Genomic DNA, 22,771 nt, shown 5'->3' on the forward strand with positions numbered 1-22,771 from the left:
CAGTGGTTTTTGTCATACATTGAAATGAATTAGCCATGGATTTACATGTATTCCCCATCCCTGTCCCCCCTCCCACCTCCCTCTCCAGTCCTGGAAGTTTCGTGTACCATTCTTATCATTCAGAAGTGGTTTGATCTCTGTGAGTTGAACATCCTGGAGTTCATCCATGAGGACAGATCAGAGTAGAGGATTCTCAAGAATAAATCTCTGAAGCTTGGGCAACCGCCGTCAGCGCAGCAGCCGCGGCCCCCAAACTCTCAGACACTACCAGTGGGGATGCAAATTGGCATAACCATTTTCAAAGAATGGTGTCGTATATACTGACAATATGACCTAACAATTCATGTATTTGTATATGCCCCCAAAGAAATGCATTCATATGTTCATGGCAATACTATCTGTAAGAGCCAAAACTAGAGAAGATCAAATATCCATCAGCAATGAACAGATAAACTGGTAATCGCTGATGGACATTTGATCAATAGCATACAACAATGAAAATGAATAATCTAGAATGAAGAACAAAAAAATAAGAACGAATCTCACTAATATAAGGTTGGGTTTCCCTGATGGCACAGTGGTAGAGTCCACCTGCCAATGCAGGAGACACAGGAGACATGGATTCTATTCCTGGGTTGGGAATATCCTCTGGAGAAGCAAATGGTAACCTACCCCAGTATTCCTGCCTGGAAAACCCCATGCACAGAGGACCCTGGCAGGCTTCATACAGTCCACGGGGTTGTAAAAGTCAGAAGCAACTGAGCACACAACGCAAGGCTGAGTGAATGAAGTTAGATGCTAAGGAGTAAATACTTTCTTCTCCCACTTAAAGTGTAAGAAGTAACATCAAGCTATGCCTTTATGTCAGGATGATGGCTGCCCTTGCGGGTTAAGGGGTAGTGAATAGAAGAAAAAATGAGCGGGGCTTCAGAGATGCTGATCATGTTGGTTATACAGGTATACTCAGTTTGTTAAAATTCATCAAGCTGAACACTTATGATATATTTCAATTAAAAGCTACAATCGAGTTTTTTAAAATATCATAAAACAGTAAAATAAAAGAGAAGGGAGATACATGAATCACTCAAGGTTGGAAAGATCACCAAAAGTCACCTTGGAAATAGTACCACTCAGAGACTGAGAAGTAGCTAGCCATATCGAACAGGTGCTAAACTAAGAAGGCTCATAAGAAAAAATAGTTCAATTAACATAATAATTACCTGAACCTTCTCAGGTGTGTCCTGAGACAATTATTTCTGTTGATGTCATCGAGGCCACAACCACTAGGAGATCCAGGTAAAGCACAACATCAGTTAACAGAGTCAACAATAAAATGTATTAAATTTTTTAACAAATCCTTACTAGGTCTGCTTTGAAAGCTAGCTTTTGGTAGTTACTTTAGACCCCAGAGAAGATTTAAAAACAAAACTTGACACTTCCAATAATGAATAGTAACAAGCAATAAGTGCAATCCAAATAAAAGCAAAATGATTAAACTTTGAATAAATAAATTCTCCTATCAATAATTTTCAACATTTATATTGAACAACAACTTTGAATGCTGGATTTGAAGTAGATGGGTTCTTTAATTTAAAACAAACAGAAAAGGATACTGTATAAAGCGAACATTTTACGTATTTTATGTAAATTTTACATATGGATTATCCTCCTCCATGATTTCAGAACTGCAAGGACGGCTCAGAGATCCCTACATGTTCTCTGAAGATTATTCACATCAGTCTAGGAAGAGTTATAACCCGTAACTAACTAATTCTCTCAAGACAGCCCTCCGAAGAAAGCAGACTACAAACACTCACATTCTACACAGAGTGGTGTATATCAGGGGGCTCAGTTCCACCAAGATGTGCACCCTGAATCTGACAGAAAGAGTCCCGCCTTCTTCAGATAATCCTGGTTCAGAAAGCTTCACCTGTCCTCTGCCTCTGTATGATTCTCTATGCTTAATACTGACTCAGTGACCATTTCCAGACAGTGTTCAGTAATTCTATACCCTCACCTTTACCAAATGACCCCTTTGCTGCTCAGACCCTGGATCCGACTCAACTCTTTTGGTCAAACAGGGCTTCGGGGCCTCATCTGGTACTGCCAGTCAAGGGTCATGTGAAATGTTCATGTGGGTGCACTAACTTGACAGAGGCCCCTATAGCTGCATCAGCCTTGGACAGCCTTTACAGGTTTTCTCCTGTACAACAGATATAAACAAACTACTCCCAGGCAGTGTCTGGTACATAGTAGACACCCAAAATTGTAACCTTATAATCACCATTGTTTTCCTAGGGTGGTAAGAAGCAAATAGACCACTATATTATTATTAACATTCTTAACAGATGTTCATGCAAATTCTAGTTGTATATTGTCATCTCCCTGACAGCCTGGTAATAGGATGTCACTTTATAAGACCACCAGAAAAACAGGTAAATAATTATCCCTTTATAATCACTATAGGCGAGCCACTGTTTAGTGGTTCTCAACAGAACCACTTGCTCACCAAGGAGACATCCGGCAATATGTCATAACTGAACTGTCACAATGGAAGGGTACAATTGGCAACTAGTGAATAGATCCAGGGATACTGCTAAGTATTCTACAATGTACAGGATAATGCTCATGTTGAAATTATCTGGCCCAAAATGTCAACAGTGCTAAGGATGAAAGACCCAAGTTTATAGTTCTGACTTGAACATCCAAAAACAATGTGTAACTGCAATCAATTTAATCCATTTAAAACCAGGAGACAACCTCATCAAAACACAAAAAGCTCTATGCATTAAACTCTCACATATTTATTTTTAAAGATCTAAATCAGAAAAGGCTTAAATGAAGAGGGGGGAAAACTGATTATGCAGGACAAAGAGAGTAGTCTGTAGAAACCTTGTTCTTGAGTGAGCAAAACAGTGTACAAGTAATTCAGTTCAGTTCAGTCACTCAGTTGTGTCCGACTCTTTGTGAACCCAAGGACTGTAGCACACCAGGCTTCCCTGTCCATCACCAACTCCCGGAGCTTACTCCAACTCATGTCCATTGAGTCAGTGATGCCATCCAACCATCTCATCCTCTGTCATCCCTTTCTCGTCCCACCTTCAATCTTTCCCAGCATCAGGGTCTTTTCTAATGAGTCAGTTCTTTGCATCAGGTGGCCAAAGTATTGGAGTTTCAGCTTCAGCATCAGTCCCTCCAATGAATATTCAGGGTTGATTTCCTGTAGGATGGACTCGTTGGATCTCCTTGCAGTTCAAGGGACTCTCAAGAGTCTTATCCAACACCACAGTTCAAAAACATCAATTCTTTGGCACTCAGCTTTCTTTATAGTACAACTCTCACATCCATACATGACTACTGGAAAAACCATAGCTTTGACTAGACAGACCTTTGTTGGCAAAGTAATGTCTCTGCTTTTTAACATGCTGTCGAGGTTGGTCATAGCTTTTCTTCCAAGGAGCAAGTGTCTTTTAATTTCATGGCTACAGTCATCATCTGCAGTGATTTTGGAGCCCCCCAAAATAAAGTCTCTCACTGTTTCCACTGTTTCCCTATCTATTTGCTATGAAGTGATGGGACTAGATGCCATGATCTTAGTTTTCTGAATGTTGAGTTTTAAGTTAACTTTTTCACTCTCCTCTTTCACTTTTATCAAGAGGCTCTTTAGTTCTTTGCTTTCTGCCATAAGGGTGGTGTCATCTGCATATCTGACGTTATTGATATTTCTCCCGGCAATCTTGATTCCAGCTTGTGCTTCATCCAGCCCAGCATTTCTCATGATGTGCTCTGCACAGAAGTTAAATAAGCAGGATGACAGTACACAGCCTTGATGTTCTCTTCTCCTGATTTGAACCCCATGAACAGTATGAAAAGGCACAAGTAATAGGATCTGCCTTAAAAGGAGCACAGCCAGGGCACTGGGACAGTCTCTTCCTGATGCTCAGTCCAAATTTTACACAGTACAAATTCTTTATGGGAATTATACCTTCAACAAACCCCTTAGGTAGATCCCATTATTTGGCTAGGGCCAGACAGTCATTAAATAAAAAGACCAAGATTCAAACCTAAGTCTTTAGACATCAAAACACCATGCTCTTCTCAACCACTCCATTAAGTTAAAAAGCTTAACTTAGTGCTCGCTTCGGCAGCACATATACTAAAATTGGAACGATATAGAGAAGATTAGCATGGCCCCTGCGCAAGGATGACATGCAAATTCGTGAAGCGTTCCATATTTTTTAAGGAAACAATACCATTCACCATTGCAACAAAAAGAATAAAATACTTAGGAGTATATCTACCTAAAGAAACAAAAGACCTATACATAGAAAACTATAAAACACTGATGAAAGAAATCAAAGAGGACACAAACAGATGGAGAAATATACCGTGTTCATGGATTGGAAGAATCAATATTGTCAAAATGGCTATACTACCCAAAGTAATCTATAGATTCAATGCAATCCCTATCAAACTACCAACGGTATTTTTCACAGAACTAGAACAAATAATTTCACAATTTGTATGGAAATACAAAAAACCTCGAATAGCCAAAGTAATCCTGAGAAAGAAGAATGGAACTGGAGGAATCAATCTGCCTGACTTCAGACTCTACTACAAAGCCACAGTCATCAAGACAGTATGGTACTGGCACAAAGACAGAAATATAGATCAATGGAACAGAATAGAAAGCCCAGAGATAAATCCACGAATCTATGGTCACCTTATCTTCGACAAAGGAGGCAAGGATATACAATGGAAAAAAGATAACCTCTTTAACAAGTGGTGCTGGGAAAACTGGTCAACCACCTGTAAAAGAATGAAACTAGAACACTTTCTAACGCCATACACAAAAAATAAACTCAAAATGGATTAAAGATCTAAATGTAAGACCAGAAACTATCAAACTCCTAGAGGAGAACATAGGCAAAACACTCTCCAACATAAGTCACAGCAGGATCCTCTATGACCCACATCCCAGAATTTCAGAAATAAAAGCAAAAATAAACAAATGGGACCTAATGAAACTTAAAAGCTTTTGCACAACAAAGGAAACTATAAGCAAGGTGAAAAGACAGCCCTCAGATTGGGAGAAAATAATAGCAAACGAAGCAACAGACAAAGGATTAATCTCAAAAATATACAAGCAACTCCTCCAGCTCAACTCCAGAAAAATAAATGACCCAATCAAAAAATGGGCCAAAGAACTCAACAGACATTTCTCCAAGGAAGACATACAGATGGCTAACAAACACATGAAAAGATGCTCAACATCACTCATTATCAGAGAAATGCAAATCAAAACCACAATGAGGTACCATTATACGCCAGTCAGGATGGCTGCTATCCAAAAGTCTACAAGCAATAAATGCTGGAGAGGGTGTGGAGAAAAGGGAACCCTCTTACACTGTTGGTGGGAATGCAAATTAGTACAGCCACTATGGAAAACAGTGTGGAGATTTCTTAAAAAGCTGGAAATAGAACTGCCATATGACCCAGCAATACCACTTCTGGGCATACACACCGAGGAAACCAGATCTGAAAGAGACACGTGCACCCCAATGTTCATCGCAGCACTGTTTATAATAGCCAGGACACGGAAGCAACCCAGATGCCCATCAGCAGACGAATGGATGAGGAAGCTGTGGTACATATACACCATGGAATATTACTCAGCCATTAAAAAGAGTTCATTTGAATCAGTTCTAATGAGATGGATGAAACTGGAGCCCATTATACAGAGTGAAGTAAGCCAGAAAGATAAAGACCATTACAGTATACTAACACATATATATGGACTTTAGAAAGATGGTAACGATAACCCTATATGCAAAACAGAAAAAGAGACTCAGATGTATAGAACAGACTTGTGGACTCTGGGAGAAGGCGAGGGTGGGATGTTTCAAGAGAACAGCATCGAAACATGTATATTATCTAGGGTGAAACAGATCACCAGCCCAGGTTGGGTACATGAGACAAGTGCTCGGGCCTGGTGCACTGGGAAGACCCAGAGGGATCGGGTGGAGAGGGAGGTGGGAGGGGGGACTGGGATGGGGAATACATGTAAATCCATGGCTAATTCATTTCAATGTATAACAAAAACTACTGTAATGATGTAAAGTAATTAGCCTCCAACTAATAAAAATAAATGGGGAAAAAAAAAAAAAAGCTTAACTTATGTACAGTGACTAAATCCCTGGAATGATACCCACAGAAATGTTCAGTAAGGTTATCTGTGGATGTATTTAGTCTCAGTCATGTCCGACTCTGCAACCCCACGGACTTGTAGTCTGCCAGGCTCCTCTATCCGTGGGGATTCTCCAGGCAAGAATACTGGATTGGGACGCCATGCCCTCCTCCAGGGGACCTTCCCAAACCAAGGACTGAACCGTCTCCTGCATTGCAGGTGGGTTCTTTACCATCTGAACTACCAGGGAAGTCCTATCTCTGGATAGTAGACTATTAAGTCGTCTTTATTCTTTGTATTGAATCCTTTTCAGCTCAGCACAGAAAGAATCTTTGAAGAGATAAAACTCAGTGGACTTGAACGGGCTTGCTGTTGTTGTTCAGTTGTTAAGTCATGTCTGACCCTCTGTGACCCCATGGACTATAGCCCGGCAGGCTTCCCTGTTTATCTCCTGGAGTCTGATCAAATTCATGTCCATTGAATCAATGATGCCATCTAACCATCTTATCCTCTGTCACTCCTTCTCATTTTGCCTTCAATCTTTTCCAGCATCAAGGCCTTTTCCAGTGAGTCGACTCTTCACATCAGGTAGCCAAAGTATTGAAGCTTCAGCTTCAGCATCAGTCCTTCCAATGAATATTCAGGGTTGACTTCCTGTAGGATTGACTGGTTTGATCCTACAGCCCAAGGGATTCTCAAGAGTCTTCTCTGGCACCACAATTCGAAAGCATCAATTCTTCAGTACTCAGCCTTTTTTATGGCCCAGCCCTCACATCCACACATGACTACTGGAAAAACCATAGCTTTGAAATATGGATCTTTGTCTGCAAAGTGATATCTCTGTTTTCTAATATATTGATTCTATTTAGATACAGACTTTAAAAAAAAAAAACAAAACTTCTCCCTCAAGCCCCATCTAGGTGGCTGCCTACAACTTTGAAATTATAGCCCTGCTGTTGCATTCAAAAATAAAATAAATACATAACACTTCTGCTCTTCATAGCAATGGTGGCATTGTTATTGTCATTAGTTCGCATTCACTGAACACTTAACTATATGATGAAGACATACACACTACATGCATTTCCTCATTGCATTCTCACCATAAACTTGTGAGATAACTATTATTATTGTTCTCATTCTGCTGCTGAGGAAAAGTGCTTGAATAGGGCAATAATGATTACCAGGTCACAAAGAGGTAAATGGCAGAGTTCAGGTCTTGTGGTTCCAGAATCCCAAAAGCAATGCAAGCCAAAGAATAATTATCTATATTCTCACCCAGTGCCCAAAGGATCTGTATCAGAATGGACTCTTTCACAATACCATGACCAGTCTATAAAAACAATGTTCAAATATTCAAGGCTATTAGGAAAATGAGTAAACCCACTTTGTGTTGTCTCAGCAGGCAAAACTAAGTCTAATAATGGTGGAAGGTGTAAGGACAGTCACTGATGCTTAAGTAACTAATGAACAGTTAAAATATAGTATTTACTGACCAGGTCCTGTTAGAAGCACCTGATCACCAAGTATTAAAGTAGAGGCTTGAACACTATTCAAAATGTGAATAATTATGAATTCATAATTCTTAACTATTCTTAAACTATTTTTTAAAAATATGCTTTTCTCTACTGAAATCTTATAGATATAGAATTCATAAAACAAAACTACTCTGGTTCAAGAGGAGCAGAGAAGTCAAGAGTCTCGGTCTCAGGGGCCCTTAGTGGCAGTGATAATATCAAGAATTCCCAAGACTCTGACAAGTACAGTTGACAGAATCTCAACATGAATGAATCTTGAAGACGTTATGTTAAGTGAAGCAAACTAGTCACAAAAGGACAAAGACTGTCTGATTCCACTTACATGTGATATCTAAGGTAGTCAGAGGCAGAGTCAGAAGGCAGAATCATGGTCACCCGGGGCTGACGGGAAGGGAGAACTGGGAGTTTGTCAGACAGAGTTTTAGTTTGGGAAAATGAAAAAGTTCTGGAGATGGAGGGTTATGATGGTTGCAAACAAAGTAATCAGACTGATGTGATACAGTTAGTGCCACTGAACTGCACACTTAAAAATGGTTAAAATGGTAAGTCATAATATATATATATATTGCAATAAAAACAATAAAAATAAGCCATTTAAAAAAATAAGCCATTAAATCCGTCAATGTGAATGTGCAAAATACTACTAAATAAAATAAAAATATGAGAGAAACTAGCTGTATAAAAATTAACATAATTATACTGAAGAGGGTGGGAAAGAAATAAACTAACAACTAATTGGGAAATAGTATTTTGATTGGATACAATATAGAAAGAATTGTATGTAAATGTTATGATATAGTTATCAAAAGTGTTTCCTACAGAGGTATGGGTTAAGAAAGTACCTTATATGTATACCAGAACTGATCAAATAAGTAAACAAATTGTAGATAATGAAATTCAGTATACTCAATATCAGAAGAAGAAATTCTAAATAAGGAAAAAGAAAAGACTAAAATAAGCTTTGTAATACTAAATTAGAATCAGAGATATCAACACAAACTCATGACTTAGGATACATACAGATTTAGAAATATAAATACTTATGTATGGGGATAGCTAGACTATCCACTAAAAGCAATAACACCTCAGCGACTGTAACTACATCTAATGCCCAGATCGTGATCCTTAGACATCATTTTTCAACAAAAGGAAACAAGCGGTTGACCTCAGGGCTAGGGCAAAGAAAATACAAGATGAGCCTGAAACATCTTGTGGAGCCAGATGTAAAGAAGTTTTCTAAAAAAGATGGGACCTTCTTGAAAGTATACAGGAGCCAACCCAAAGATGCCCTAATGGTCAAAGCTAGAACAATTTGTGTAACAAATAATGGCAGCAATGAATTTTAACCAACAGAATAAAATAAATATCTGTGAATCCATACTGATAAAAATGAATAAATAAGTGAACAAACGAGGGAGAAAGTTCTTTCTCACAGAATTTTAATTAATAAATAAAGAGGGAAATAATCACCATTAAGTACAGTAATAAGTGTTGCAAAGATCCACTGGTGGATACTAAAAGTGGTTGCACCAATTTAATTTCCACCAACAGTGTACGAGGGTTCTTTTCTCCACATCCTAACATTTTTTATTTATTGTCTTTTTGATAATAGTTATCTTGACAGATCTGAGGTGATACCTCATTGCAGTTCTGATTTGCATTCCTGGTGATTAGTGACAATCAGCATCTTTTCATGTGCTTGTTGGTCATCTTTATGTCTTCTTTGGAAAAGTATCTATTAGATTCTCTGCCCATTTTTTGATCAGGTTGTATATTTTGATGTTGAACTGTATGAGTTCTTTGTACATTTTGTATACTAATCCCTTACTGGATATATCGTTTCATTATAAAACTATTTACAAGAGCCAAGTTATGAAGTAATCTAAGTGCACATCAATAGATGAATAAAGAAGATATGAGAGATAAATGTATATATGTGTGTATATCCCACACAATGGAATATCACTCAACTATATAAAAAATGAAATCTTGTCATTTGCAACAACATGGGTGGACCTAGACAGTATTACATTAAGTAAAATAAGTCAGAGAGAAAGACAAATACTATATGATTTCATTTGTATGTGGAATCTTAAAAACAAAACAAATGAACAACCAGAAACAGAATCACAGATATAGAGAACAGGCAGTTGCCAGAGGGGAGTGGGTCGGTGGTGAAAAGAGAGATAAGTGAGGGAGATTTAGAGGCACAAATTCCCAGTTGTAAAATAAATGAGTCATGGATATGTAATGTACAGTGTGGGGAATATATTCAATAAGTATGTACTATCTTTGTATGATGAGAGATGGTAACCACTTACTGTGATGATCATTTAAAATGTATAGAAATATCAATTTATAATATTGTGTAACAGCAACAGTGTTGGAGATCAATTACATTTCAAAAACAAAAAAACTCATAAAGAGATCAGATTTGTGGTAACTATAGGCAGAGGGATGGGGGAAGGGGGAATTGTATGAAGATAGTCAAAAGGTACACATTTCTATTATGAGAAAAATAGGTACTAGGAATATAATTTACAGCATGATAAATATAATTAACACTGTTCTGTGCTACACATGGACATCACCAGATGGTCAACACTGAAATCAGACTGATTATATCCTTTGCAGCCAAGATGGAGAAGCCCTATACAGTCAGCAAAAATAAGAATAGGAGCGGACTGTGGCTCACAGCATAAATTCCTTATTGCCAAATTCAGACTTAAATTGAAGAAAGTGGGGAAAACCACTAGTCCATTCAGGTATGACCTAAATCAAATCCCTTATGACTATACAGTGGAAGTGAGAAATAGATTTAAGGGACTAGATCTGATAGACAGAGTGCCTGATGAACGATGGACGGAGGTTCGTGACACTGTACAGGAGACAGGGAGCAAGACCATCCCCAAGAAAAAGAAACAAAAAAGCAAAATGGCTGTCTGAGGAAGCCTTACAAATAGCTGTGAAAAGAAGAGAAGTGAAAAGCAAAGGAGAAAAGGAAAAATATACCCATTTGAATGCAGAGTTCTAGAGACTAGCAAGGAGAGATAAGAAAGCCTTCCTCAGCAATCAATGCAAAGAAACAGAGGATAACAACAGAATGGGAAAGACTAGAGATCTCTTCAAGAAAATGAGAGATACCAAGGGAACATTTCATGCAAAGATGGGCTCGATAAAGGACACAAATGGTATGAACCTAACAGAAGCAGAAGATATTAAGAAGAGGTGACAAGAATACACAGAAGAACTGCACAAAAAAAGATCTTCACGACCCAGATAATTACGAAGGTGTGATCACTCACACTCACCTAGAGCCGGACATCATGGAATGTGAAGTCAGGTGGGTCTTAGGAAGCATAACTACGAACAAAGCTAGTGGAAGTGATGAAATTCCAGTTGAGCTATTTCAAATCCTAAAAGGTGATGCTCTGAAAGTGCTGCATTCAATATGTCAGCAAATCTGGAAAACTCAGCAGTGGCCACAGGACTGGAAAAGGTCAGTTTCCATTCCAATCCCGAAGAAAGGCAATGACAAAGAATGCTCAAACTACCGCACAATTGCACTCATCTCACATGCCAGTAAGGTAATGCTCAAAATTCTCCAAGCCAGGCTTCAGCAATACGTGAACCGTGAACTTCCAGATGTTCAAGCTGGTTTTAGAAAAGGCAGAGGAACCAGAGATCAAATTGCCAACATCTGTTGGATCATCGAAAAAAAAGAGTTCCAGAAAAACATCTATTTCTGCTTTATTGACTATACCAAAGCCTTTGACTGTGTGGATCACAATAAACTGTGGAAAATTCTGAAAGAGATGGGAATACCAGACCACCTGACCTGCCTCTTGAGAAACCTGTATGCAGGTCAGGAAGCAATTATTAGAATTGGACATGGAACAACAGACTGGTTCCAAACAGGAAAAGGAGTACATCAAGTACATATTGTCACCCTGCTTATTTAACTTTATATGCAGAGTACATCATGAGAAACGCTGGGCTGGAGGAAGCACAAGCTGGAATCAAGATTGCTGGGAGAAATATCAATAACCTCAGATACGCAGATGACACCACCCTCATGGCAGAAAGTGAAGAAGAACTAAAGAACCTCTTGATGAAAGTGAAAGACAGAGTGAAAAAGCTGGCTTAAAGCTCAGCATTCAGAAAACTAAGATCATGGCATCCGGTCCCATCACTTCATGGCAAATAGATGGGGAAACAGTGGAAACAGTGGCTCACTTTATTTTTCTGGGCTCCAAAATCACTGTGGAGGCTGACTGCAGCCATGAAATTAAAAAGACGCTTGCTCCTTGGAAGGAAAGTTATGACCAACCTAGACAGCATATTAAAAAGCAGAGACATTACTTTGCCAACAAAGGTCCGTCTAGTCAAGGCTATGGTTTTTCCAGTAGTCATGTATGGATGTGAGAGTTGGAATATAAAGAAAGCTGAGTGCAGAAGAATTGATGTTTTTGAACTGTGGTGTTGGAGAAGATTCTTGAGAGTTCCTTGGACTGCAAGGAGATCCAACCAGTCCTTCCTAAAGGAGATCAGGCCTGGGTGTTCACTGGAGGGACTGATGTTGAAGCTGAAACTCCAATACTTTGGCCACCTGATGCAGAGAGCTGACTCATTTGAAAGGACCCTGATGCTGGGAAACATTAAGGGCAGGAGGAGAAGGGGACGACAGAGGATGAGATGGTTGGATGGCATCACCGACAGAACAGACATGGGTTTGGGTGGACTCCGGGAGTTGGTGATGGACAGGGAGGCCTGGCATGCTGCGATTCATGGGGTCGCAAAGAGTTGGACATGACTGAGCAACTGAACTGAACTGAATGCTATATGCAAAAGTTCTAAGAGTAAACCCTAAGCATTCACATCACAAGGAAAAATAGTCTTTTTTATTTCTTTAATGTTGTATTTATATGAAATGATGGATGTTCAGTAAACTTACTGTAGTAATCATTTCAGGATATAGGTAAGTCAAATCATAGTGCTCTATACCTAAGACTTACACCATGCTGTATGTCAATTATATCTCAATAAAGCTGAAAAAATAAATAAATATAGTGGAAGTCTGAGAAGAACAACTGAAAGAAAGGAGAAAAAAGTAAAAGTTTTAGGTCTTTTTTGTCAAAGTTCCACAAAGGGTCTCTTCAAAAATTTGTTGCTTTAACCATTTGCTAAATAATCTGTAAAATCATTTCACTCTTAAGTATTCAGAATTCTACAACTCTAGCGCCAGATGGAAGAGTGAAAGCCATTTAGATCCTCTCTCTCATCTCTGTAGATTTATTTTACAGATATGTAGATTCATACTAAAACTCAGATCTATGCTTTTCAGTTTAGGAAATCACTAGATATTTTAAAAAGTTATCTTGTACATGCTTTCTTTCTCAAGTAGTTACTAGAATACATGTTTCAAATACACCAGGTATCTTTTGAATGAAGGAGCAAACCAAGATAGAACAAAATATGAGATTCAGGAAATAGATTAGGTACAGGACAGAAACAAAGGGAAATTCCAGGCAACCACTTTGCTGCAGGCCTGGAGCAAAACTAGTCCAGACTGCAGCTGAAGGGAAAGCATCTGGAAGGAAAGACTACAAGGGGAAAACATGGAATCAATAGACATTTATTAAGTTTTGTCATGTGGGAAATTGTACTAAGTGGCTGTGGGAGCAACTGGGAAGCAGAAATATTATAAGTAAAAAAAAAAAATGACAAAAGGCAAAGACAAAAAATATGAACAAGAAAGAATGTAATCAGATTATACTATTTAGCCCAGTAGTGAATAATATTTGCAAAGTCATAATAATGTAAATACAGAAGACTACTATATCCAAAATTTGTGATATAACTTGTCAGAAGGATGGATAAGGGAAGAGAGTTAAATCTTGATCTAGGGAATTCCCTGGCTGTCCAGTGGTTAGGACTCTGTGTTTTCACTGCCAAGGGTCCAAGTTCAATCTCTGGTTGGGGAACTAAGATCCCACAAGCTTCAAGGTACGGCCAAAAAAAAAATTAAATCTCCACAGGAACATCTGTTGTAAAAACAAATCTACAGATAATTTCTAAAATTAAGAAATCAAAGAATAATAGTATTAGCATATTATTTGAAAATATTAAAATACATTTTAAAATAAAAAGCTTAAAGAGTTGAATGTGGTTGCCTATGGGGAGCAGAAATTAAGGGACAGGGTAAGAGAAAGGAACTGTTGTTTTTGCTGTAAACCTTTTAGTACTACTGAACTCTTAAAAACTGCCTGTATTACTTCGATAAATACAAATTTTTTAAACTAGCTATGTATTAAATAGATCCGTTATGTTTTTCCTTAAAAGGCAGGATGTTTGATGTTTAACATGCAGGTAGTATGTCATTGTTCTTCAAAAAAAAACAAAAAATCACCAGTTCAAGTACTGATTCCAGAATCTCATTCCTTAAGAAAGTCAGTTATACACCAGGCTTGCCCCACAAGCCATTTTCTTTTGTAGACAGAAAAAAAAAAAACAAAAACAAATAAGTTGCAGAGCCCGTTATGCCGGCCACTAATTGTTGGGATCTTTTTTATCCAGTTACTATTGCAAGTGAACTTGGATTTCTGTGAAAGAAACCTCCAAAATAAGAAGTATTATCTGTAAAGCAACTATACTTCAACAAAAATTTTAAAAATAAAACACATACAGAAAAAGGCATTATTACCTTCCTCATAAACTGATCTTGATTGAGACTTTATTGTTATACTATAAAGGAAACTAGAGATACTTAAACAATTAAAACAATTAAGAGCACCAATTGATTACAAATGTTGATACATATCAGATGAGTTGTCAAAGGAATATTATTTATTATATATCACTTCATAAAACAATACAATCTCTACTGCCAGTAATTCAATTATACCAGCATCATGATTTCAAATGATTATGAGAACCTGCTTATTCTCAGATCCAAGGCACAGCTAGAGAGCAAGGCAAAATTCCTTCTGAGGTTCTAACAGAGATTAGAGATTTTATCAACATGAGGTGTCAGATTCATGGAGTTAGCAGAAACTTTAAAGATGATCAGTCCAACAACCCACAATCACACAGCCAAGCTCATGACAAACCAAGACTAGAATCCAGTTGAATTGAGCCTTTGTAGGTAGAGTTCTTTTCCACCACACTGTGCTGTTTCACATCCTATCCCTTTTGAACCCAACTTTGTCCCTATGAATAACTCAGACCAGGAAGAAATCCTGGAAATACACTACAGCCTCTAATTTCTTTGTAATAAGAAACACACACACACACACACAAATACTAGTTACTGGCTACATTGACATTTAGAGTACAGAAACGGAAAATTATAAGCAAAAGCTGAATTACATTTATCACTAGGGCTTCCTATTTCCAGGAGCCTAGGTCCCTGTCAAATTCATCCAACAAATAATGAATTCCTACTATGAGCAAGACACAGTACTATGTGCCAGGAACACCATTACAGGGGCTCTTGCTCCTTCAGAGCTCCTGGCCCCAGATATAACTCTATACATCCTAAAATAAAGTAGCTTATAATGCTGGGCAAAGGATCATTATGAATTTTTTTTTAATCTTTATTTTATTTTTTTTGGAAGGGGCCACCCTGTGTGGCATGCAGGATCTTAGTTCCCCAACCAGGTATCAAACCTGTGCCCTCTGCACTGGGAGTGCAGAGTCTTAACCACTAGATCACCAAAGAAATCCTATATCATGATTTTTCAATTGAACTCTTCCCTGAGCTATTGATCTACAAACTGGATCATCATTTGCTGGGTTTTAGAACTGCTCAGTATGGTCCACAGCCCTGAGGGGCCTCAGGTCATTCAACTTCCCCATAGAGCCAGCTCTTGAAGTGTCCACCTGCCTGCACTATCATGCTCTGCTGCTGCACGTGACAAACCTGTGCTCTTCAGAACAGCAGTCACCCACCCGGCAGCGCTGACATCTCATCTGGCCGGACTTTTCCCACTGCCTACAGCTGAATCATTCCAGAAGAGCTTTCCCTACACTGGTGGTGGTGGTTCAGTTAGTTGCTAAGTCATATCCGACTCTGCGACCCCATGGACTGTAGCCCACCAGGTTCCTCTGTCCATGGGATTCTCTAGGCAAGAATATTGGAGTGGGTTGCCATTTCCTTTTCCAGGGGATCTTCCTGACACAACGATCGAACCTGCATCTTCTAGTTGGCAGGCAGATTCTTTACCGCTGAGCCACCTGGGAAGCCCCACTCAGATGGTGCTAGTGGTAAAGAACCTGCTGCCAGCGCAGGAGATGTAACAGACGCGGGTTCGATCCCTGAGACAGGAAGAACCCTTGGAGGGGGTGTAGCAATCCACTCCATTATTCTTGCCTGGAGAATTCCATGGACAGGGGAGCCTGGCGGGCTACAGTTGGAGTTGCAGAGAGTTGGACACAACTGAAGTGACTTAGCATGCATGGTGATCCCTCCGAGCTAATTTCAAAGTTACTCAGGCCCAAGTTCTTAGGCCTCTTTGATTCCTCCATCTCCTTCCATACCCAATCAAAGTTGTTGCATCTTCTTTCACATATATCTTCTGCAGACACTCTCCTTTCCTTGTTATTTGCACTACTTCTTTATCCTTTGTGGATCTCTGCCTGCATTTCAACTGTGCTTCCCAACACAGCCAGATTAATCATCCAAAAACACAGCTTACATATGTCATTCTACTACTCAAAAGGATCTGAAGCTATTTCCTTTAGGATAAAATCTCATTGTCCCTTGATTATATTGTGAATTGGACAATATACTTCTGAGCCTCTGCTAATACCATTCCTTCTATCTAAAATATTCTCTTTTCCCCTCTCTGTTCATCCAAATTTTATATTTCCTTCAAAGACATTTGCTCAAATACCATTTCCTCTGTGAAGCCCACTGTCATCTCACTGGTACACAAGCATTCTGGGCATGACAACCGTGCAAATAATCTAAGCAAGATGGAGTGAAGCAAGGAAGCCGGTGTGACTGGATGAGGTGAGAGCATTTTGGAAACAAGATCAGAGAGGCACTGAAAGGCCAGACTCCACAGGCCCTTCTTGACCATTAAACGGACTTTAAATCTGAACAAAATGGGGATCAACTACACACTTTTCTATATTCCCTAGCAAAGATATATGACTTGGCAGAAAGATCATGCTGCCAGTGGTGACAAGAGCAGGCTATATGTAGAATGGCAAGTGCAGAAGCAAGGAAACTGGTAAAGAGGCTATTATAGTAATCTGGGTAAAAGGGTGCAGGCAGTGAGAAGAGTCTGAATATGGATATACAGACTGACTGGATGAGGGACATGGAACAAAAAAGTAGTTAAGGATGATTCCAAGTTGCTGGTTCTAAACAAGTGGAAGAGCAGAGATGTCTTTAACTGAGATAAGGGAGAAGACAGTGGCAGAAGCAGGTTTGAGGTATGATCAGTTTAGGATGTATATCAGACATCCAAAGGAAAATGTCAAGCAGGAAATTTATTACCTCAATCTGAAATTCAGGGGAGAGGTTCTGGCTAGAGATATATATTTGACAATTGCCCAAATACACATCAGGCCATTTTCATAAAACTTCTGTGATGATGGGTATGTTTCGTATCTGCACTGCCCCATATGGCAGCCACAAGACACTTATGACTTGAAATGGGGATAGGGTGATTAAGGAACAGGATTGTTCATTTTAGTTAATTTACATTTAAATAAGCAAATGTGGTTAGCGGCTACAAATGGGACAAAGCATGTACATGTGACTGGATGAGCATCCTAGTGAATGTAGGTAGAGAGGATTGGGTACTGGGTTAAGCCTACCACATGGATTATTTGTGATAGGAAATTTAAAAAAAAGAAACAACTCAAATCTCCATCAACAACAGAATAGAAAAATAATTAGTGACATATTCACAGAAGATTGTCTTTCAACACTGAACACATAAATCTATGTGAATGAATCTCAGAAACAATGTTAAATGAAAAGAAGTAATTCAGAGAAGAAAATTTTCCATAAAGGTCAAAAGCAGACAAAACTAAACAATGCACTGTTTAGGGATATATTTAAATTAATAAAACAATAAAGAAAAATCAATGAATGATTATCCAAATATAGGATAACATCATCTCTCCATGGGAGGTGAGCACAGAGGGCTTCAAAGTTACTGAAATTTCCTTAACTGGATGGTGAGTACACAGGTATTCATTTTGTTGTTCTTCTTCATCCTATATACACAGACATGTATAATATTAAATAATTAAAAGAGTATATAAATGAGGCAGTATATGGTTAAATGTCAAATGAATATTTCAAAACATCCTAAAATCATTAAGTTCTGAAAAAGGAAAGATAACTGTGTGACCTCTATAGTGTCTAAAAAGGAGGAGAGATTTAGTCATATAAAGAAAAGAGGGAAGGGCATTCTAGAATGGGAATGAACAGGTCATATGCAAGAATCAGTAAATTAGTGAATCTGACTGGAGACGAGTGAAGCTGGGTAGAAAAGTTGGGCTAAAGCCAGCTTATGAGATGCCTAAATGCTGGGTCAGGAAGTTTGGATTTAAAACAAAAAAAGAAGTTTGGACTTCATCTTGAAATAGGGCAGAACCACTGGTAGTGTCTAAACAAGTCAATAGCATGGGAAAAGTGGTGTATTAGTAGGACTAATATGATGATAAGTATCAACTAACAGAGAGACAGGAGGCTGGAAAAAAATCAGTTATAAAACTTGTAGCTGTGAGATGTCACAGAAGATTTAGTATGGCCTGAACTACGATTCTGATGGATGATAAAGTTTACTCCAAGAAACTTCAGGATGAAAGATTCGAGAGTCTGATCTTGGGAACAGGCAGTGAAGGGAAAGAGATTCAAAGATTACTCCAATTTTCAAGCTAAACTAAGGAAATGATAACACCAACATATGCAAAACTAGGAAAATCAACAGAGAAAACCAGTTTTGAAGACCACTGATTCATTCATGGGATAAAAGTCAGGCAGTGTGATAGCTTCCCCTCAGGGAACAGCTCGTGAGTCACACTTCTTTTTAAGTAACATATTCTTAACAAGCAAAGAGAAAATATTTAACACATAGTTCTTTGGGAGGAACAAAACCTATTATAGCTTTTAACTCTACAAGAATTTTACAAGTACCATTTTAAAAGAATACTGTTATAATAATACTGAGTTGCTTTTCAAAATAAACTGAAAGAAGGAACAGAACACAAAAGTAGAGATGTTCAGTAAAATGTCAGAGATGAAGGAGTGAAACTACTCAATCCAATTTGACTGAATGCTCCCTGAGAACAGAATTTATCAACTGTCCCTGCATCCCCACAGCATTGAGCACAGTGAATAATCACTACAGAATACTGATATTTAAGTAAGGCTGACTGAACAGACAGAAAAGAGGGCAAAAACAACCGATTAGGAATACACTACCCAAGTCTCCAGAACACAACATACCTTAAAGGAGCTAATGCTATGGAAGGAGCGTGCTTCAGCCTTATCATCCTGGCTGAAAGGTAGGCTGAGCCTGTGGTACCTGCTTTAGGAGAGCTAAAATACCAAACAAAAAATGGAAAGGATACCAATTCTCAAGGAAACATACACTGAGTTTCTGCTCCCCACATTACTACCTAATGAGACCATGCCCAACTCTCACCTTTAAGGCAGATAGTAGAATGCAACTTTTTAAGTGTGTGGCTAAAGATATTCAAGGGCATCCTGTCCTTTTAAACTGTTAAAAAGTCACTGTTTTGGTTGAAAGTGGTTTAAAAGTCTGAATCTCAATAGGTAGTCCCACCTGGCATACCACTGTTTCTTAAGCCTGTAGAACAGAGAAATGCAAATAGAGCTACTGGTAAAGTGAGATGATTGATGCTCAGGTGTTTCAAGTGGTTGCCAGTGACTGGGCTATGACCTGCAGGTTCCCCCAGGTTAAGATAATTTGGCAGAGCCCCAACTTATCCAATATGGCTACAAAAGGAAAAATAAGGCTGCTTTCTAAATGAATTGATCTTATACAAATGCCTTAAGACCACCTCTTTCTCAAAAGGTTAAAACAGGAAAGAAATGGCCAAACATTGGCAGTTGTTGTTCAGTCGCTAAGTAGTGTCCACCTCTTTGAGACCCCAAGGACTGCAGCACACCAGGCTTCCCTGTCCTTCACTATCTCCTGGAGTTCAGTCAAACTCATGTCCATTGAGTCAATACTGCCATCCAACCATCTCATCCTCTGTTGCCCTCTTCTCCTCCTGCCTTCAATCTTTCCCAGCATCAGGGTCTTTTCCAATGAGTCAGTTCTTTGCATCAGCTGGCCAAAGTACTGGAGCTTCAGCATCAATCCTTCCAATGAATATTCAGGGTTGATTTCCTTTAGGATTGACTGGTTTGATCTGCCTGCTGTCCAAGGGACTCTCAAGAGTCTTCTCCAATACCACAGTTCAGAGGCAGAATAAAATAACAGTTCAGAGCTCATGCTCTGGCACCATACAGACATGGGTTAAATCCCAGTTCTTCCAGTAAACAGCTACATAACCATATCTTTTAACATATTCCTATTATGCAAAGTAGGACTGACTACCTTCCTTAAGATTTAAGTATATGGTAACTTCAGATGTTAGTATGCTCCTTCCTAAAACTACACCATGACCCCTTTGATTGGACCTGCATTTTCCTTACTAGCCTCAGCCAGTAATTTTTAGTGAAGAACTTTCTAGATGGATGATCTCAATTACTGTGCTTTGAATCTCCAATTTCCCTCTCTGAGAACCACTTTATTTTCAAGTTCTGGTTGTTCAACCCATGCCCTGGGCTTCATCAGTGAAAGTGAAGAACAGGAGGAGAAAAAACAAAGACAATCGAATTATAAGTAGAACTTACAAACTTTGTAGTTGTGTAAACTTAAAATTGATGCTTTCTTTAAAAATCACAAATTCTGTACAACCTATTAGCAATAATTTTAAAAAGTGTTCTTTACATGTAGGAGGCCCAGGGAGGTACCCTGCCTATGTTCAGCACCCCCACTTCCCTCTCTCAACTCAGGTATCTTTCTGTATGTTGTAGTGGAATCTGTGGTGTAGTGGGAAACAGAAGAGGGAAAAGTTCCACAGATTCTTCATTACCATTTGGCCTCCTTTAGAACCATTACTACTCTCCTAGTTCAGGCAGTAAAGACTAAGTCCCAACCAGTTTCAACTCCCTTACAATCCTGCACACAGCCACCAAATTAAATCCTAAACTAGCAGTCTTCATGAAGATCCCTTCCACCTCAAAACTCTTAATGGCTCCCTACCTTTTATTCACTAGAAAGAGCCCAACTCAAATCCAAAGGCCAGGCTAACATCATCCTACTTTTATAGTACAGTACTTGTTTCCTCCTAATTCCCTGAAGGAAATTCTTTAAGGCTCTGACTAATCTGCTCATTGTGCTCCCAACACAGACAAACATGCACACCCAGGAAAGATTACACCCATCCCCACACACCTTTCCTTCAAAGGCCAGCCCAGACCACCCCATCTTTGCCCCACAACCGTGCTCCTCAAACACACTGCCCAGTCTTCTGACCCTCTCAAGTGACTATACTCTCGTGGCATCTCAATCCATTCCAACCACTTTGAAGGCAGGCCACGTTCATTACACAGAGGATCATCACTGTGCCCTGCACTTAGTAGATTCAGGGTATTTTTCAAACCAGAGGAGGAGTTCAAATAGTGTATCTAAGTAGGGCAAGACAATACTGCCCATCTTTGCCAATTCCCCTTTATTCACAGTAAAGGCTATTATTCAGCGTTCGCTACAACGCCGAAAATTTCTAGTATACACAGAACAGTCATGTGGAGAGAGCACGCCACCGGATGGCAGAAACCTCCGTCCCAATCCTGGTTTTTGCCACAAGCTCTGCATCTGTGGGGAAATCACACAATCTCTCCGGGCCTCGGTGGTCTCAGGTGTAAAGCGGGGGAGCCACTGTAAAGGCTCCCAGGGTGTCTCTCGGCTCCCACAGTCCCCCCCACAGGAAAGCCAACACTCGGCTGCTCGCTAAGGCGGAGGCAGGCAAACTTTTACACTTCCCAGGGCTGGCATTTCCAAACGGGAGTGGAAACTCAGTCCGCACAGGAAAAAGCGGGGCTGAGAGGAAGGTGAGAAGCGGTGTCCCTGGACTCGGATCCTTTGCCCCATAGCCAGGAACAGTCCGCCTCGGGTTCCTGGCCCCTCACACGCGGACTTCCCCCGAGAGTGGCCCGGCCCGGAGCGGCTGCTGGGAGCGGGCCGAGGTGACTGTCCGCGCCCGTGCCCCGCGCCCCCCGCACTTGTGACACACGCCGGGTGACCCGGGTCACAGCCTCCTTCCGTCCTCACCGCCTGAGGGACGCCCTTCTCTCCCGGGCAAGGCTCCTCGCTGCCGCCCCGCGAGCAGCCCTTCCGGGCCCCGGGCGGCCTCAGTGCGGCCGCCCGGGCCCCAGGCCTCCGGGATCGGCGGCGTGAGGGGAGGCAGCGGCGGCGGCTTTAACTGCTGAATCACCACTTTGCAACCCAAGCTCCAAACCACCGTGACCCGCGGGCCCCGAGGGCCCGGGCGCTCCGCTCGGCTTACCCACAGAGGCGCTCCGAGGGCGGCAGGCGGGCGCCGAGGACCGAGCGGAAGGTGCTGGGCAGCGCGGGGTGCAGCAGCCACGCTAGCCGGTACCGCATACCCCAGCGAAGCCGCCGGGATCACCGCGAACGCTTCCTTCTTGCGCCGAGCCGGCCTCGCTCACTGCGCATGCTCAGTCTGCCGCGCCGCGCCGCCTCCCGGGAGCCTCCGAGCGGCCGCCTCTCCGGGTTTTCCCTGGAGCCCGACAAGGCGTGTACGGCGGGCGGCCAAGACACCGGCTGGCGGGAGGGACGGGATGTAGCCGGGGGGCTGCGGGAGCCGGGCCACCAGGCTTCCCCGGGCGAGGAGGGACCCTGCTGGGTCACGCCGGGTTCACGCGTGAGGGCGGCTATGTGTATCTGGTCTGTGTTAGCCGGGGGCAGGGGACTCACGAATACTGTGA

The 22,771-nt window shown here is 40.6% G+C and overlaps 1 protein-coding gene and 1 non-coding gene across 3 annotated transcripts in view; one reads left to right on the forward strand and one right to left on the reverse strand.

Moving 5' to 3' along the window:
• The window catches only part of IDE (insulin degrading enzyme), a 96,276-nt gene extending 73,773 nt beyond the window's left edge, over nt 1-22,503 (reverse strand). The window contains exon 1 of one of the 2 annotated variants that reach the window (XM_020869981.2): nt 22,330-22,503. In XM_020869981.2, the coding sequence (XP_020725640.1) occupies nt 22,330-22,427 (98 nt within the window). In that variant the 5' untranslated portion in view covers nt 22,428-22,503. The remainder of the gene's footprint in view (nt 1-22,329) is intronic. The other variant, XM_020869980.2, reaches the window with a different exon arrangement.
• LOC139036149 (U6 spliceosomal RNA) lies at nt 4,133-4,239 on the forward strand. The gene has a single exon (XR_011488881.1). It is a non-coding gene; the product is annotated as a U6 spliceosomal RNA (small nuclear RNA).
• Nucleotides 22,504-22,771: the final 268 nt, after the last annotated feature.

This window comes from Odocoileus virginianus, chromosome 7 (assembly GCF_023699985.2).
Source record: "Odocoileus virginianus isolate 20LAN1187 ecotype Illinois chromosome 7, Ovbor_1.2, whole genome shotgun sequence".
NCBI classification, from domain to species: domain Eukaryota; kingdom Metazoa; phylum Chordata; class Mammalia; order Artiodactyla; family Cervidae; genus Odocoileus; species Odocoileus virginianus.